This window comes from Diorhabda carinulata, chromosome X (assembly GCF_026250575.1).
Source record: "Diorhabda carinulata isolate Delta chromosome X, icDioCari1.1, whole genome shotgun sequence".
In the NCBI taxonomy this organism is placed as follows: domain Eukaryota; kingdom Metazoa; phylum Arthropoda; class Insecta; order Coleoptera; family Chrysomelidae; genus Diorhabda; species Diorhabda carinulata.
This window is the reverse complement of record NC_079472.1, coordinates 67109017-67125626: the sequence shown is the minus strand read 5'-3', so window position 1 is coordinate 67125626 and position 16610 is coordinate 67109017. Positions and strand designations below refer to the sequence as shown.

The 16610-nt window shown below is 30.8% G+C and overlaps 2 protein-coding genes across 2 annotated transcripts; one reads left to right on the top strand and one right to left on the bottom strand.

Moving 5' to 3' along the window:
• Positions 1-1133: 1133 nt before the first annotated feature.
• LOC130902260 (serine-rich adhesin for platelets-like) lies at positions 1134-16546 on the bottom strand. Its single transcript, XM_057814242.1, has 7 exons — positions 16057-16546; positions 13962-14945; positions 11687-11821; positions 9022-9241; positions 6750-7079; positions 4558-4724; positions 1134-1275 (listed from the first exon to the last, which is right to left on the bottom strand). Exons 1-7 carry the CDS (start codon positions 16094-16096, stop codon positions 1205-1207), a joined length of 1947 nt encoding a protein of 648 aa, XP_057670225.1. The 5' UTR covers positions 16097-16546; the 3' UTR covers positions 1134-1204.
• Positions 12199-13278, top strand: LOC130902261 (translation initiation factor eIF-2B subunit alpha). The gene has a single exon (XM_057814243.1). The coding sequence runs from the start codon at positions 12335-12337 to the stop codon at positions 13244-13246; it is 912 nt and encodes a 303-aa protein (XP_057670226.1). The 5' UTR covers positions 12199-12334; the 3' UTR covers positions 13247-13278.
• Positions 16547-16610: the final 64 nt, after the last annotated feature.

Here is a 16610-nt window from a genome sequence, read left to right as displayed (position 1 = left end):
TGGAGTCATTTTATTATACTAATTCTAGGGATTCAAGGTAATTTGAATAAAAGTAAATAGATCTGGTATTAGTTTTTTTCCTTTATATTAATCAAAACAAGCACAAACATAAATAGGAATTCCCCTTCTTTGAATTTAACAAGTTATAAAATGATATTAAATGTAAAAGTAACAGCTGCCGCAATTATAAATTTATGTTGCAATCTTAGTATTTTCATTGATTTAAAAAAATTCGAAATTAAGAATATACTCATTATATTATATTTATTAGAAGTCGAAACGTCAAATTTTCATCTTTCTTTAAAAACTTATAAAAGAAACTAATTTTAAAACAGAAGAGACCTAAATATCAAGAACATTGAGAAGCATAAACGTATCAAAAGGTCTCTTTCCTTTTTTGATAATGCTTCTAGACAGAAGCGAAACGTCAAGGTCAGATAACATTCTAATAAAAAAATTTTAAAAATCAACCTAAGAGTTCAAGAAGAAAAAAAAATTATCATTCTGCAACAAAGATTGCACGTGAGTGTTTTATTCTTTATAACACCTCCCTCCTTAATTAAAAATGTTGTTCGATAAACAACAATTTTAAAATAATAATAAAAATTCTTAAAATAAAAATACAGAGTACATGATAAAATACAAAATAAACGAAATTGAAAATTGAACAAAGTCTTCTGGAGAAGACTTTTGTGCAGAACTTTTGATTTTCATATTTTTACCCTTATAACATGTGTAGAAAACGATCAAGGCAACGATGAGTGACATTGTAGTATATGTAAGCCAGAAAATATTTTTCTCAACAAACGGCTTGTCTATAAGTTCGTCTAAGTTTTTGGAGTATTAGCCAGTTTGTGTTTAGTTGTTTGAGGATCAATCACGTTGATATCATTAAACTCCAGCGGTTCTCTTTTAGTTTATTTGGTATTTTTGAACAACAGTCGTAATCAATTGTTACGGGATGAGGTACATGAGAAATGTTTTTCTGATACTAGCCTGTATTTTAAATATAGTAGGTAAATTATTTGAATTACAATTACCTTGAGGTTTGTGGCTTACATAGTAAGTTAATTGAAGTTTGTTGGGCTGAAAAACGATAGCCTCCATGAGCTTCATAAATAAAATAATGACACTAATGGTTAACGATTATATATACTCTTTTAAAATGTTGTCACAATTTTCTACATATTCGCTTAAATCTAAATTATGCACAGCTTACTTCTACATCATCTTCATCGTCACTTACAATGCTTTCTTTGTGCACTGGCTCAAAATCTGGAAAAAATATAATAATAATACACTTTGCAATTAAAATCTTTCATGTGTTGAATATATAAAAAACGACATATTTTCCAATATTAACAAAGTAGTGAGTTTATACATTATAAATGACCCAATATGCCCATGAGAATAGGAATAATTAGGCCAAGGAATGTAATTCTACCATAGCACTTATGAAGTAAAACCTGCCGCAAGTGATACTTGACTGTATTCTGAGCACCAACATGATTTTAAGAGACCGGTAATAACCAAAGAGACATATAGGAGGTAGTCATAGAATTATAACAAATAACTATTACGAAGGTAAGAATCACAAAGTTGTTTGTTCACAAAGCACCGCAATGCGACAATAAAAAACAGAGATTTCATTGGAGCATTGAATAAAGATCATTGGTCATAGGTCATTTGATGATTATTCATGATATTTGTCATTATAGTAATGATCGCTATAGAAATTGGTTATGATTCAGGAAAATATTTTTACAGCTGGTCAATACTTATTCTTTAGAAACGTATGTGTTACCACATGAACTGTTTATAGGAACGGCGTGTTCATTAATGTAGTACTGCCCCTCCTTGAGATCCTAAACGAGCTTCCATTAAAGCAAGCAGAAATAGGATCAAATGGATGAAAATACAATGATAAACTTCATTTCCTATATACATCAAATATTAAGCAGTAACCAGAGTAGGGGGAATACAAATTTTTATATAAAGTATTTGATATAGAACATTTTTAGTGTTGGGACCAAAAAATATGTAATAGGTTTTGCAATTAAACTTATTCGATATACACTGGAAGATTGTAGGTCCCATAATATCAGTAAGTGCCCGAAAAAATGCTCCTGTGTACTGACACAACCATCAATCCTGTTAATAATTTTGTTCTTAAGATTTCGAGCTTCTTGTGCTTGTACGCACTTTTTTGGCGAGAGGTGACGCAGGAGGGCTCATTTTGTCTTATTCTCTTTGTTATACAGACAGACAGGTTCATGAAAAGAATCGAAGAAGAATTCAGCATTGTCAATTATTGACGGAAACAAGCACAACAATTTCTTTCTTACTGTGTGATATGTCTGGTGTAATATCCAATTGGGCAATGATATTGAACAAAACGAAGTAAGGTGGGTAAATTTGTGACAAAATGCACATAGTACAAAGAAGCCAAAGGTGTACGCCCCATACAAGTGTGGAAAATCCCATTTTACTCACTGCCACTGATAATGGCCAATCTGTTTATAAGGAGCAAAACATTTGAAAACTGTCAGTCAATGTACACAATCAAATTGGATAAATTTTTTAGCGATCAGTTCGACGATTAAACAGACGAATTGACTAAATTGTTATGTTTTACCCGGAAGGACTGCTAATCCAATACAAAATGGAAACTTGGACTGAAATAAATGTCTTGCTGTATACTAGTAGAGAACCGATACCGGGGAGGGATAGTGGCAACTATTAAACCTTTTCATATAATTTCGTGAATACTTGATTTTCATTTTGGGTCTCTTAACTAATGTATTTTTTACAAAAAATATTTTTGATGTTTTGGGCTAATTTTGCTTTTTATTAGAATATAATCTAACAATGACAACTGTAATAATAATAATCAATAGACACCCTTCCACGTGAATATTAAAATAAAATCGGTTTTAACTATAAAAACTTATTATCAGTTTTCATATTCCTTTTACGAATAAGAAGCAATTCATTCACATCAACATTTACAAAATGTTGAATTATAAATTATGCTCAAATTGCTTAGGTCTCTTTTATAATTGATAGATTTCTTGTTTGTTTATGCATTTTAATTTCTTTTGCCGTTTCGTTGATTTCTCAATCTCCTTTTTAAATAATAATACATCTGTCCCATATAAACACCCACTAGATTCTTCCAAACATTTTATTTATTTATTTTACAGCTTTTGTTATAAAACTTTATAGTTACAGAGCTAAAGTTCTCCACAGTTTTTTTAGTTGGTCTCCGTCATACTCTACATACTTTTGCCATCTCTTCGTATGCTTTCGGATACCTTTTTCGTAAAAATCTTTTGGTTTGTCACGTAACCATTCGCGCATGAAGGATTCTACCTCTACAATGCTTTCGAATCGCAGTCAGTCCGCTAAGTACCTCTTTCAATGGACCAAATAAATAATAGTTGCATGGCGACAAATCGATGCTTTAAGGTGGGTGTTCCAAAGTTTACCAACCCAATTCATTCGACATTTCTATCGTAAGTGGGGCTGTATACGGTCTTGCGTTGTCTCGCAGCTATCTCGCACTAAGTTTTTATCTGTAGACAGTTTCACTTTGTTTTTTAGGAGGTTACTACAATAGTGCGCGTTTACATTTCGTTGTGCAGTGAGAAAATCAACTACAATTAGTCGTCTCATGTCCCACACATTTGGCGGTAACAGAGCCGTTCATGAATTATTTGCTTACTCTAATGCCCAATTCTTCAGCCATTTGGCGTAAAGTACTGTGTCGGTCTCCCAAAATGAGTTTTTCTACAGTGTTGACGTTTCTTATCGGTAACACTTCTTATGGAGCGGCACTACTTGTCGGAAAACGGAACACCATTCTTACTTACGTCTTATAGAGACAATGACTCCGAATTGTTCGAGTACTTTTCGATAACTTTCCACGGGTTTTTCATAATCTTTGACTAAGCAACGAATAATGATGCATTGCACAACTGACACTGGTACGTCCTTCTCGCTCATATTAATTAAAAAAAAAGATACAACTCAAAACGGTTGCGCAAATACTTTAGATACGCGAATGCAAATTTTGAACTGATGTATCTCCTTCAATTTTCATCATACATAGATTTGAGAAAGCTCAAAATTTTTGACAAGAAAAGCCCTATAATTATAATCTGAAACTTTTTTTTATAACATGGATAATTTTTGGTTTATTTAAGAATAAATTATTACCGAAATGCGATGATCAATTTATTCATTTATGTTTTCTAAAATGAGGTGAAATTATTACATTTTTCTTCAAAAAAGAAAAAAGAAGAAACCTTATTTGACATTTGAAATTTGACATTTGACATTTTGTGGTGCAATGTAATTCCACCAATGTATCATAAAAATTTTTGTGTAAGTTGCCTCGATATAATTTCATTCAACTCCATTGGTTTTTCCTTCCAATATATAATTAATAATGACCTGGACAATTGTTTTTATTCAATTCAGAGTCTTGAAAGAGATATAAAAGGTCATGTTAAAAAATTATGTGCCGCTAAATTTTTAATATATTGAGATGCTTACCGTCAAATCCAAAATTTGATACACCAACATCGGGATTGTACATCGAATATGCATTGTCAAATAATTTCGGCATGTCTTGTAGATAATGCTGAGTTAATTCAATGTCGTACGTTTTTTCTTCATTTGCTGAAATCCGAGTTTGATCACTAAACTCTCTGTTGGATCTCCTATTGAAAAAACAAGTTATCGGAATGTCTAAAATCTTTTTAAATAGAAAATAAATAGAAACATGATCTACCGTATCCGAAATAGAATTTTTAACGATATAGGTGAGAGTAGTAATTATATTTCAATATTTTAGAGGTACCTTATATATTAACAGAAATTATCTGTGAATACGGAAGTGAGGGTGTCACCAGAGGCGTGTGTTGTCTTAAGTTGGCTTAAGAGAGCGGATCCACCAACAGGTTACCACCATCAAGACAAATTGTGAAAACATTCTAAACTGGAGTGGAAATAATCTGATTGAGTTTGAGGTAACAACAACTCAGGCTGCCATTTTTACAAAGAAAGCTGCATTTACTTCAGGATTTGGTCCTGTTTTGACATAAAATATCACCATCACCACAAATTCGCTTGCAGGATGTTGAGGTTGGGAGCAATATGTCTTGGCATGGTCACATGGCCGAATTAGCTAAGGCAGCTTCACAAAAGCTTGGAGCCCTCACTAAAAAGCTATATACTCCGCAACAGCTTCTAATCCTCTACAAGGCGCAGATTCGTCCATCTTTGGAGTATTGATCGCACATTTGGAGCTCGGCATCCAAGCTTATCAGGAAGTTAATTCGACTTAGATTCGATCCAGAGTTGACCAGAAACTTGGACAGCTTAGAAGAAAAGTAGTTGATCTGTCTCTGGTTTACCGATACTACTACGGCAGATGTCCAGCATAATACCACCTACTCGACAGGCAGACGTGTCTCATGAACAACTGCATTACATCCCCATCCTATTTCTATGGAGACACGTGTGTTGTTTATAGTATTCCACCGACTACTGATGGTATGAAAATACGAATGAGGAACGTGTTTGCTGAAGGTTCTCCTCACATTTCAAGAAATATTGGACTATAATTTCTATTTTACATAAATTGATGCTCAATTCAAACAACTGTTGTAATTTATTTTTGATTATTCGTTTCAATATTTAATAAATTGAGTTACTGTTTTCTTTGTTAAAGAAGTTAAATACAAGTCGTTATGTACTAATTATCTTGATTAATTAGTAATTCTAGTATACTTAATGTCTATAATCGACATAAGGCGCTCTGATCAAATATTACTTATGAGAAAAATAACATTATTTTCAATATAGGGTCAATTCTTCAAATCGGTTGAAAACTAAGAGTACTATTCAATGAATTCAAAATATACAAGGTATTTCATTTTTAGTAATAAAGTAATTGATGCTAAAATGACGTTTAGTATTTGAAGACCATAAGAAACAACACGAATGATAGTGCAAGATATCTTAAATTAATGTTGTAAACTTATATAACATTTTGAGCATCTGCAGTAATCGCGTTTACTGTATGTTTTCTAAAATTCGTCATTTTTCTATTTCACAAATGTGGATCTACTTCTAACATGACATAAACATTAATTTAAAGATTTGTCATGATTTAGATGAATAATTTTTTTAACCAGTCTTGTTAAACCTTTTACTAACTTACTGACACTAGACCTTGTTACGAGATTTGTTTTAGCACATAAATTATTAAAGAATATCCAAATAAAATGAGTTTATCAAATCGTAGCCATCTAACTGTACAATATTTATTGTAATTTTAGTGGAAATACTGTAAATGTAGTTATAACTCCGAAATTATGGCATTTAAGTAGAGAAAATGTTACACAAAAAATAGTCAGTGTTTCTTAAAGATTTCTAAAAATTCAAAATTTTAGGGCGATCCATTTGAAATAGCAAAGTTTATTATTTTTTCGGAAAAAAGAAAGATCTGACAACGATGAAGATACCACCATAATACCGGCCATATATTACAAGACTCTTGCGCATAAAAATGTATAAAAATCGTACAAGCCGTTTCTGAGATAATATAATACATAAAACTCAAATTTAAATATAAATGTATGTCTAGTGTCGTTTTGATTGTTATATTTTGAGTTATACGAATTTAATATTCTAAATTTAAATAAACACTTCCATAACCATCTAAAGGTACGATTACTTACGCAGCATTTTTGGACATTTTGTTAAGGACATATCTTAGTATCAGTAGAAATGACAGTATCAATCCTGTAATACATGAAATCCAAACAATATTCCATTTAATCCAATTATTTATATTTTCCTGTTCACACGAAGCGATACCCATACCGAGATATTTTTGTGAATATCTCTCCCACATGATTTGGAGATGAGCCGAATTTAATTGGTAGCCATTCCAAAAAATATTTTCTTTCATATTTATGGGCAAAGCGAATCTAACTTCAACACAAGGATTACAAGTGGGCCAACCATTGGTACATTGCAAAATTCCTATAATTTTCACGTTGTTTATACTGAAATAAACCGTGTTTAATTAAACGAAATTTTATTTTTGCGAAATTTGAAAAAGTACATCAGGAATCTTGGGTAAAACATCATTCAAGTGTATGACACATAACATTAAAAAATAACAGAAGGCAATATATTTATTTTTCAATAGCTTTCAAAAAGGGGTTCCTTTTTTTAAACGCAAATAATTTTCTAATTAAAGGTTAAAAAACACTCATCTAATTAATCTATATACTTAGTTTTGAAACAAACTGAACGTATGATTATTTGTTGTTGAAAATGTTGAAGGGTAAAGACTAAAATAATTATAAAATATAAACATGTTTATTTCTTTTCATAACCCCATAAAAACTTTCACCATTCCGTTAAAGAACTCATAAAAACTGCAATCCGGTGTAACAAATTTTTAACTAATGTAGGCATTTTTAGTTAGGCAGCCGTTATTGCATTCAAGTATGATTTGCCTATACAGCCGGGCATTCGAGACATGCGCTCTGGCCAGGCATTCGGGACATGCGCTCTGTGCTTAAGGGTAGTGGGGAGATTATGTTAAAAGTCGAGGGACTGTGATAAAACGAGCCCGGTTGTGTTAGAACGATTTATGATTATGCTTCGCGACGAAGTTTATGTACCATCCTGAAAAGTAATATATATTTATTTAACAAAAACCCAAAAATATTATTCGGATTAGTCCGAGCTTTTGATCCAGGTGCCCTACACTAATAATAAACCTAGTTGAATGCAACAACATCTACTAATAGATCCTTTAAGCATTGGAAAATCTGGATCTGAAATCATTATAAACAACTAGCAATAATTAGTCAATGTTTCAGGTTGCAATATATTTAGCTATAATAATTATTAACACTCGCAAAAATAATTATTGTAAGAGTCGTATCGATTTTTTTTAAATAAAAGCAACTGATTAATTTAAATGAAAGACGAAGACATCAAATCAAGTTTATAGTGAGGTATTGATACCAATTTAAAACATCATGAGTTTCATAACAGACCCCTCTTCTTAGGATTTATGAATGAATTGATGTGTCTGTTTTAGTTGGATATCATATGGTAAAAAACTACACAAATTGGCTGTACTTATTATGGACAGATATAGTCAAAGATAATCTGAATATTATACAGAGTTTGGAGAAGTTGCAACTGACATAAAATATAAAAATTGTGAAAAATAACAGTGAAATAGAAAGTTCATATAAAAATCTTGTCACTAAGAATTAAATTTCTCAACTGGCAATACTTATTTACAACAATGTCATGTGATCTGAAAAATTCCCGGCTCGAAACTCTTATAACGAAAACTATTTATATCACAGGTATGAAATTAGGAAATTTTAGAAACGATATATTAGGTACCACACTTGTTGACATTCTATTGTATAGTAATGATAATAAGGGTCATTAAATCAACAAATGTCTTATTTCAAATGGTAATTATCGAAAATATATAATTCCATCAATGAAAAAACTAAAGCGAAGTTCAGATCTTATTAACACTTTCACTGCCATGAGCTCATAGAGATGTCAACCTGTGTGCCATGCAGTGATTACCAAAATATGAATTTTATGTTATGTTATATGGTTTTGTTTGTACAAATAGACTAATGTACATCAATTTTTTCCCATTAATTAATCAGTAATTTATAATTATCTTTAATTTACTGCATAAATAAAAGAATTACCACCAAGAAAGTTTGGTTGCATAAACCAAGCGTAACATGCTTTGTTAATTAAAAGTAATTATTGCAAATTGTATGATGAGTACTGATATCTTCAAAGCTCCCATCATTTTTTTGCAAGTTGATATTTCTTGAACACAAACATGTGTTTTTGATTTGTACACCACATCAATTGGAACTTACTTACACATGAAGTTCGATAACCTATTCAAAAGGATCGAAAATAAGTACAAGAATTTTTCAAACTCACGTTATAGCATCTATCAGTTCAATATTATTATTATGGCAATACTCGCAAGCCATGCTTGCAATCATTTCTTTAAATGCGATCAATACATCTAAATGTCTGTATTCAAATGGATCCAGTCCAGTTAAATGAACAACTAATTCATATGAGTCGTTTACACTGGGCGACGGTAGGAATTGCGTCGTTGTTGTTACTTCCGTCGTAGTCGTAGTTATCGGTTCGCCTATAATAAATGAGAATACTAATATCTACAAACTACAAGTGCAAGAAGTGATTATTTATTGCACCGTACCTACGATATAAAACAAATGCAGCGAATAAATAAAAATTGAACACCTAAATAAACATTTAGTGAGAAAGAATAACGAACGGAGATTAGGAAAGTATAGTTCTTCCAATATCAATTACAGATTGCCGACAATTTTGTTTGATCTACCATAAATACCTCATTTTATAAATTTACTTATATATTACGCCGTTTTTTAAACAGATTAATTGTAGTCTTACTTGGAAAAAAATCATTATTATACCTCGTTAACTTGCTACAATTGAATAATTAAAAAACGTAAATAGACGAGTAAAATATATATAATATGTAAGGAGTTTGGTTTAAACAGGATACCAAACGTGAACTGAGCCCTTTTTCTACCCCATTCGTTTTTTCTCTGGAAAACGAAATTTCGAGGCAAAGGAAAATAAATTCTTTGCAAATAAAACAAAAGAAAAAAACATTTCAATTCCAAAGTTTCTTTATAAATAATAATGGTAGCCAGAATCGTCTGAACTAGAGCCATCATTTGATTGAATTAAGAAGGGGTTGTAAAGAGGGTGATACCACATACTCTTCTTTTTTGATAACGTGTTCAACACAGTTTTTCCAAAGCTCTTGGCTCCACGCAACGAATCATCTCTTTTTCTTGGTTGCTTCCAAGGCTGACGACCCAATAAACATTTTTTGTTATATAACAGTTGCCGTAAATATTATATCACCTCATTAAATAACTTAAATGTATATATGATAGTAACCGTAATATTTCTGTTACTCGTATAAACCCCTTAAAGAGCTTAAATGGGGAGTATATAAAGGTTACGGAAAACTTAGGTTAGTAACGCTATATAAACTTAGGTGTTTTAACCAAAAGTAACGGAAACATTTTGGCAACCACTATATAACTACTTAAAAATCCACGCTTGGAGCCTTTTTTAGAGGTCAAATGTCGCGTTATATATGTTACTGTTACCCTTATAAACATTGCCTATAATGGTTTTCATAATATTTCTGTTACTCTTCTCCCTGTCAAATATATGTTTTCTCTCACTTGGACTTGTTAACTTTATTACATCGCTCTTTTTCTTATTGGGTTGTGTTCGATTGTTATCAGCAAAATAAAAATTTATAAGATGGCAGATAAATATATATATACACGTTACCTATAATGCCGTATAACATTTATCTTAATTGGGCGATTTTAGCATTGCAGTGTCTTAAATTTCATGAGGGAAATGGGTTTTTACTACTAACATGGACAAAATGCTTTGAAAAAACGCACGGGCCTTTCAAATATCCAACAATAAATAATTTTATTTCATAAAAAAAAATTATTTTTCATTTTATTTTTAACATAGATGCTAAATAATGTGGCCAAAGATATTCATATATTGTAATGATATATAACTTTGTGGGTTATATAGTAGTGTTTAGAGTTACTAGTAGTGTTAAAATAAAACTTAAAGCCTCCAAGGATCTCGTATATTATTAAAAGTAACATCCGTTACTGAAAGTGTTGTTATATACTTAAAGTTAGGCAACCCGCGCATCGCGTTTTCAATAACTGACGTGCGAGCAGCTGAGTTTTAAAGAACATTTTAATTGACAATGGTTTAACACATGATATAAAACATAACCTTAATTTAACTAAAAATAAAACGTTTGCTAATAAGAGTATTAAGTATAAGTTTTAAATATTTAAAAAGACATTCAAATGTCTTATGTATTATGCAGGCTTTTATCCAAACCTGATCCCACTGCATACTAAAAACAATCAGTGCTTTTCGGTGTTAATAATGAAGATGTAAGAGGGTGTACATCAGAGCTTTACTCTATTATCTATTTAAAAGTGGTTACTTGCATGTGCGATCTCTAAACCTACCAAATATTTAAGTTTCTTAGATGTTTACTAAAACAATTTACCTACACTTAGTGCTTAATATATACCAATATTTTTACAATTCGCTGGGATTTTTACAAAATTTTAAACAATTTGACGCTGACGTTCGAGTTAGAGATTGCGTTCAAAAATGTTTTTGACTTTCCTTTGCGTTGGGAATTCAGAAATGTTTTTCGTATTTACACATTTCATTTAAAAATTTCGTCCCTTTTCTATTTGTTTCAAGTCTTTTTAGATTTGTTAATGTTGTTTCTCTGCTAATTGTGGTAGAATTTGGTTATTGCTGCTGTGTGAGCATGGTCTGGATGCCATTTGATGGACTGGATATCATTGGCTAGGCGCTGGAACGTCAATTCGAACATAAAAATTGGGTATTTCTCAGCGCGAACACGGCGTGAACTTAACTCGAGTGTTGGCGTTTGTGTTTATAAATCACATTTCGTGATATGTTCAATGTAAAAGTTTGTAAATTGACTTTTTTGCCTAATTCTAGAACTTACCAATTCTTGTGAAAACTACTGTAAAGTTACTTGATGAAGAACCATTGAAATGAGCGTATAATAAATTATGATTGTAGAGGACAGCCGGATGTTGAGTCACATAATATGCTATCAATACAGTCTCACCAATTTTACCTGAAAGTAGATATTATTTTGTCGATTTCCGTTAGTTCTACAAGAATTACAGATCAATCACAACAAAGTTTAATTGTATATTATTCTATATTATATATTCCAAAACTATTAATATTAGCATATTAGTTCAATATTCTAGTGAGTAAATATTATTCTCGTTATCACGGTGAAGGCAAATTCGAGTTTAATCTTACAACTGAAAATTTCTCCGATATCAATATATGTGCTATTAGTTATAATTTGATGAATGGGTTTTACTTTTAATCAAATAAAGAATCTGGTTATTAATAATAATGTATTAAATATATCAAAAAATTGATAGAAATACTGTAGGGAGAGGCTCATTAGAAGTAGACAGACGATAAGATAAAAAAGAAGAAGGGGGTTATGTTATCTATGAGGTTTGAGATATTTTATTACCATAATGTGCTTAATTTAATTCATTATATTCAACGTTATGTTTAGAAGTACCAAATTGGGTTTCCTATTCGTATTATAGAAGTAAATTTTACAATGACAAAAAATACAGATATTCGGGAGTATTTTTGTAAAATAATTAAAGAAGATGAAGATGTTTCTGTTGGAGTAGCTGCAATTAGATCTTTAATGGAAATAATCAAGCGTTCAAAATCTGAAACAGTGCAAGAACTCGAAACTAATTTGAAAAATGCTATTCAAGAAATGAAAAATTCAAACTACACAGTTGCAGCTATCAATTCGGGTTGTGAACTGTTTTTACGTTTCATTACTTTAGCAGCTCTTGATACAAGAGATTTCGAAAAGTGTAAAACAATTATGTTGGATAGAGGACATCTTTTCATTAATAAGTTAGATGAAGCTAGAGGTAAAATTGTTAAATTAGCAGCTAATTTCATAGAAGATGGTTCAAAAGTTTTAACACATTCGAGATCGCGGGTAGTATTGCAAACTCTGCGTAAAGCATATAAACAAAATAAAAAATTTGAAGTGTTTGTAACTATATCAGCCCCAGATAATAGTGGTGCACGAATGGCAAAAGATTTGAAATCAGAAGGTATTCCTTGTACCTTAATATTAGATTCAGCTATAGGCTATATTATGGAACAAGTTAATTTCATTATGGTAGGAGCTGAAGGTGTCGTGGAAAGTGGTGGTATAGTTAACAAAGTTGGTAGTTATACAATGGCAGTATGTGCAAAAGAAATGAAAAAACCTTTTTATGTACTGACTGAAAGTTTCAAATTTTCAAGGCTGTTCCCTTTAGGTCAACAGGATTTACCCGAAGAATATAAGTATACTTCTGAAGTGAGGGCAAAATGTAACTTAAAAGAAAAACATCCCCTAGTTGATTATACTCCTCCTTCGTACATAACACTTTTATTCACAGATCTAGGTATTTTAACACCATCTGCTGTAAGTGATGAACTTATAAAATTATATTTGTAAATTGTATTAAAAATACAACCTTATTTAATATCCATTTGTTTTTAAATTCAATCCATCAAACAGTAGATCCACAAATATCATTTATAAAAAGACATCTTTCCCAAAACTAAAATAGAGTTAGAACAATCATGATCTGAATGTTCAGAAAGTAAAAGGTTTTTGAAGGGTGAGATTAATCCACAGTTGCTGCTTAAAACTAGATGCTATGTTTCAAATCTTATAAGAATATTGTTATGGGCTCAGATCTGCAAGTATCTGATAGGTAAAGTGTTAAGATTAGTGTTTCCAAAAAATTGTGAGGGGGAAGAAATTATTAAAAAATTTTTCATGTGTAAAATAATTTCTTGAAACTAGAGATTTTGAAAGATGCTTATGGTGCCGAATGAACCTATCAAATGACATTTTCTATAACTTTTCAGTTGTGTTGCTTGATAGAATAAATCTGATTGACAGAATAAATTTAAGGGAAATATTTTCACAAATCTTAATTTTGTATAGGATTATTTGTCATATTGTGAATCATTTCAAATGTGCAAAATAAGATAGATAAATTTGTCTAGTACATGTTAACTTGTTATCAAATAATGAAAATAACTTTTCATGGTTTTATCTTCAACTCAAGCTATTAAAATTGTCTCTTGCATTTAAAGAAAGTGGAGAAGTAATGAATGTAAATTAATGATTTCCTCTTACAAATAAAGTTAAAAATTCTTACCAGTAGTAAAATTAGCAAATCCATATTCTTCGATTTCACATTCTTCTATAGTTGCAGCAATTTTATAACCATCCTCAGTATGGATAATTATATTTTCAGTGGAAGTTGGGTGCCAAGTTATATTATCTGTACCTAAACTATATGGTTTTGGAGTTGTTATAGTCATAGTTCTAAGAGTTGTTGATGTGCTATCAGTATCAGTTGTTCTCTCAGAATTTGTTGTGGTTTCTTCATCAGTGGTTAACTGGGAATTTGTTGTCGTTTCTGCATTCGTGGTTCCCTCTGATTTTGTTGTGCTTTCTTCATCTGTTGTTTGCTCAGATATTGTTGTCGTATCTGCATTTGTGGTTCCTTCTGATTTTGTTGTGGTTTCTGCATCAGTGGTTCCCTCTGATTTTGTTGTGCTTTCTTCATCTGTAGTTTGCTCAGATATTGTTGTCGTTTCTGCATTTGTGGTTCCCTCTGATTTTGTTGTGGTTTCTGAATCAGTTGTTCCCTCTGATTTTGATGTGGTTTCTGCATCTGTAGTTCCTTCTGATTTTGTTGTGGTTTCTGAATCAGTGGTTCCTTGTGATGGTGTTGTGTTTTCTTCTTCTGTTGTTCTTTCTGATTTGGTTGTGGTATCTCCATCAGTGGTTGCCTGTGAATGTGTTGGGGTTCCTGCGTCAGTAGTTGTCTCTGATTTTGATGTGGTTTCTGCATCTGTAGTTCCTTCCGATTTTGTTGTGGTTTCTGAATCAGTGGTTCCTTGTGATTGTGTTGTGTTTTCTTCTTCTGTTGTTCTTTCTGATTTGGTTGTGGTATCTCCATCAGTGGTTGCCTGTGAATGTGTTGGGGTTTCTGCGTCAGTAGTTGTCTCTAATTTTGATGTGGTTTCTGGAACCGTAGTTTTTTCATCCGTTGTTCCCTCTGATTTTGTGGTAATTTCATTTCTTAAATATGTTTTTGATTCAAGAGCATTTATTGCACTCGTGTCTTTGATTGCTGAAATATATATTGGATAAATTATATCTCAAAATATCGTAAGCTAAAAATACTTATTTTTTTAGTGCAATTCAGCACTTCTCTGATATTATAATTAATAATGTAAACATTAAGAAGCAATGGATATGAATTTGATTATATGATAATTTCGTCTAGATAGTGGCTTTCTTGATCAAATTTCAAGACATGCTGTTGTACTCCATCAATGGTAATCCTTAAGGCAATAATAATTTTAGGTTGCGTTTAATCTTTTTTAGGAATATTCAAAATTAACTTGCAGATATTAAGAATATTGGTTATGACAATGCAATATCGAAGGTAGGGAAATACTTTTGATATGATTAATTGCATCAAATTATGATTATAAACTGATAATATATAATAATTTTATGGAAAATATTCTTTCGTATAACATGTGCTGTTGATTATGCCAAACCTAGTAAATTACCATAGTTTGTTTTCTTTTCCAAATTTTATATAGAAAATAATAGATTTTTTAAATCGAGGAGCAAAATCTAATTGTTTAACGTATTATTTGAATTACAGTACGATTTTTGGAACTGTAAAAGTGATTTATCTGTATGTAAAAATTTCAATAATTATCGACGAATACAAGTTTTATTTATCATCTATTCATTTTAAACACTTCTGAAAACGGAAGTTGATAGGTGATCCTAAATTATTGTATGATTCATTCAGAAAAATGTTTTATTTGGCGCCTATAAGTATCTACCTATAATATTATTGAAAGTATATTGAGGTTACATTTTGCAAAATTCTCTTTTACTCTATATTGATATAGCAAAACATTAAATATGTAATTGATTGGAAAATAATTCCTCACTTATTTGGAGCACAATTTATACATTGTAATGTTTATTGAAATTATCAAACACAATACCAATATATGCATATATAATTTAAAAATTTCTTCAATAAGTTTTGTACTGTTTAATTAATGGAATGCAAAATCTTTGTATTTGAAAATAATAAATAACCATTTCATGAGTATATAAAGAAAAATTACCTTTGGACACATAACAATAAATTTCGACTATACTTAAATGTTTTTAATAATTAAATTATATTGTATAAACTTATTGTCGCTTACCTAGCACAACTATACTCAAGTATATAATCCAAAAATGCATTTTAGTAATTCACCTTTTTATATAAAAAATAAAATGTCTTGTTTTGGTTTATTCAAAAATTATATTGATAAATTAATACAAATTGCTTGACAAGATTGATAGATAAGATAGTGGATTAGATTACAAAGAAAGTAGATTTCACTTGAAAATTTCTCGAATTTATAAGCACGTAATTCCAGAAAAAAGATTTGCATGACCACGTCCACATAATATACTGAATAATAGAAAAATTACTTCAATTTTTCACGGTCTGGATTAAATATTGACATTTTAATTATAAATTTCCTAAAATGATATAATCAGTACCTCACACATCAAGATGGTTGTCTGTTTTCTGTTACTACCATAATCTGTACATAATTCAATTTTACCTTTCTGAGCCATTGGTGTGATGGAATGAGAGTGGTTAATTTTGATGTTTCAAAAGACATGATTGGGAATGGCTTTTTCTTAAACGTTACACTCAAATAGAAGGTAATTTTCTTTAAATTCTTATTTCTTAGAAATTATTATG

Excerpts from the sequence above, each read along its gene's own strand:
- LOC130902260 (XM_057814242.1), bottom strand. The coding sequence starts at position 16,096 with ATGCATTTTTGGATTATATACTTGAGTATAGTTGTGCTAG. Across the intron at positions 11,822-13,961 it reads ATTTGCTAATTTTACTACTG|GTAAAATTGGTGAGACTGTA; the intron begins GTAAGAATTTTT and ends ATCTACTTTCAG. Across the intron at positions 7,080-9,021 it reads GAACTGATAGATGCTATAAC|TATAAACAACGTGAAAATTA; the intron begins GTGAGTTTGAAA and ends GGTTTATTTCAG.
- LOC130902261 (XM_057814243.1), top strand. The coding sequence starts at position 12,335 with ATGACAAAAAATACAGATATTCGGGAGTATTTTTGTAAAATAATTAAA.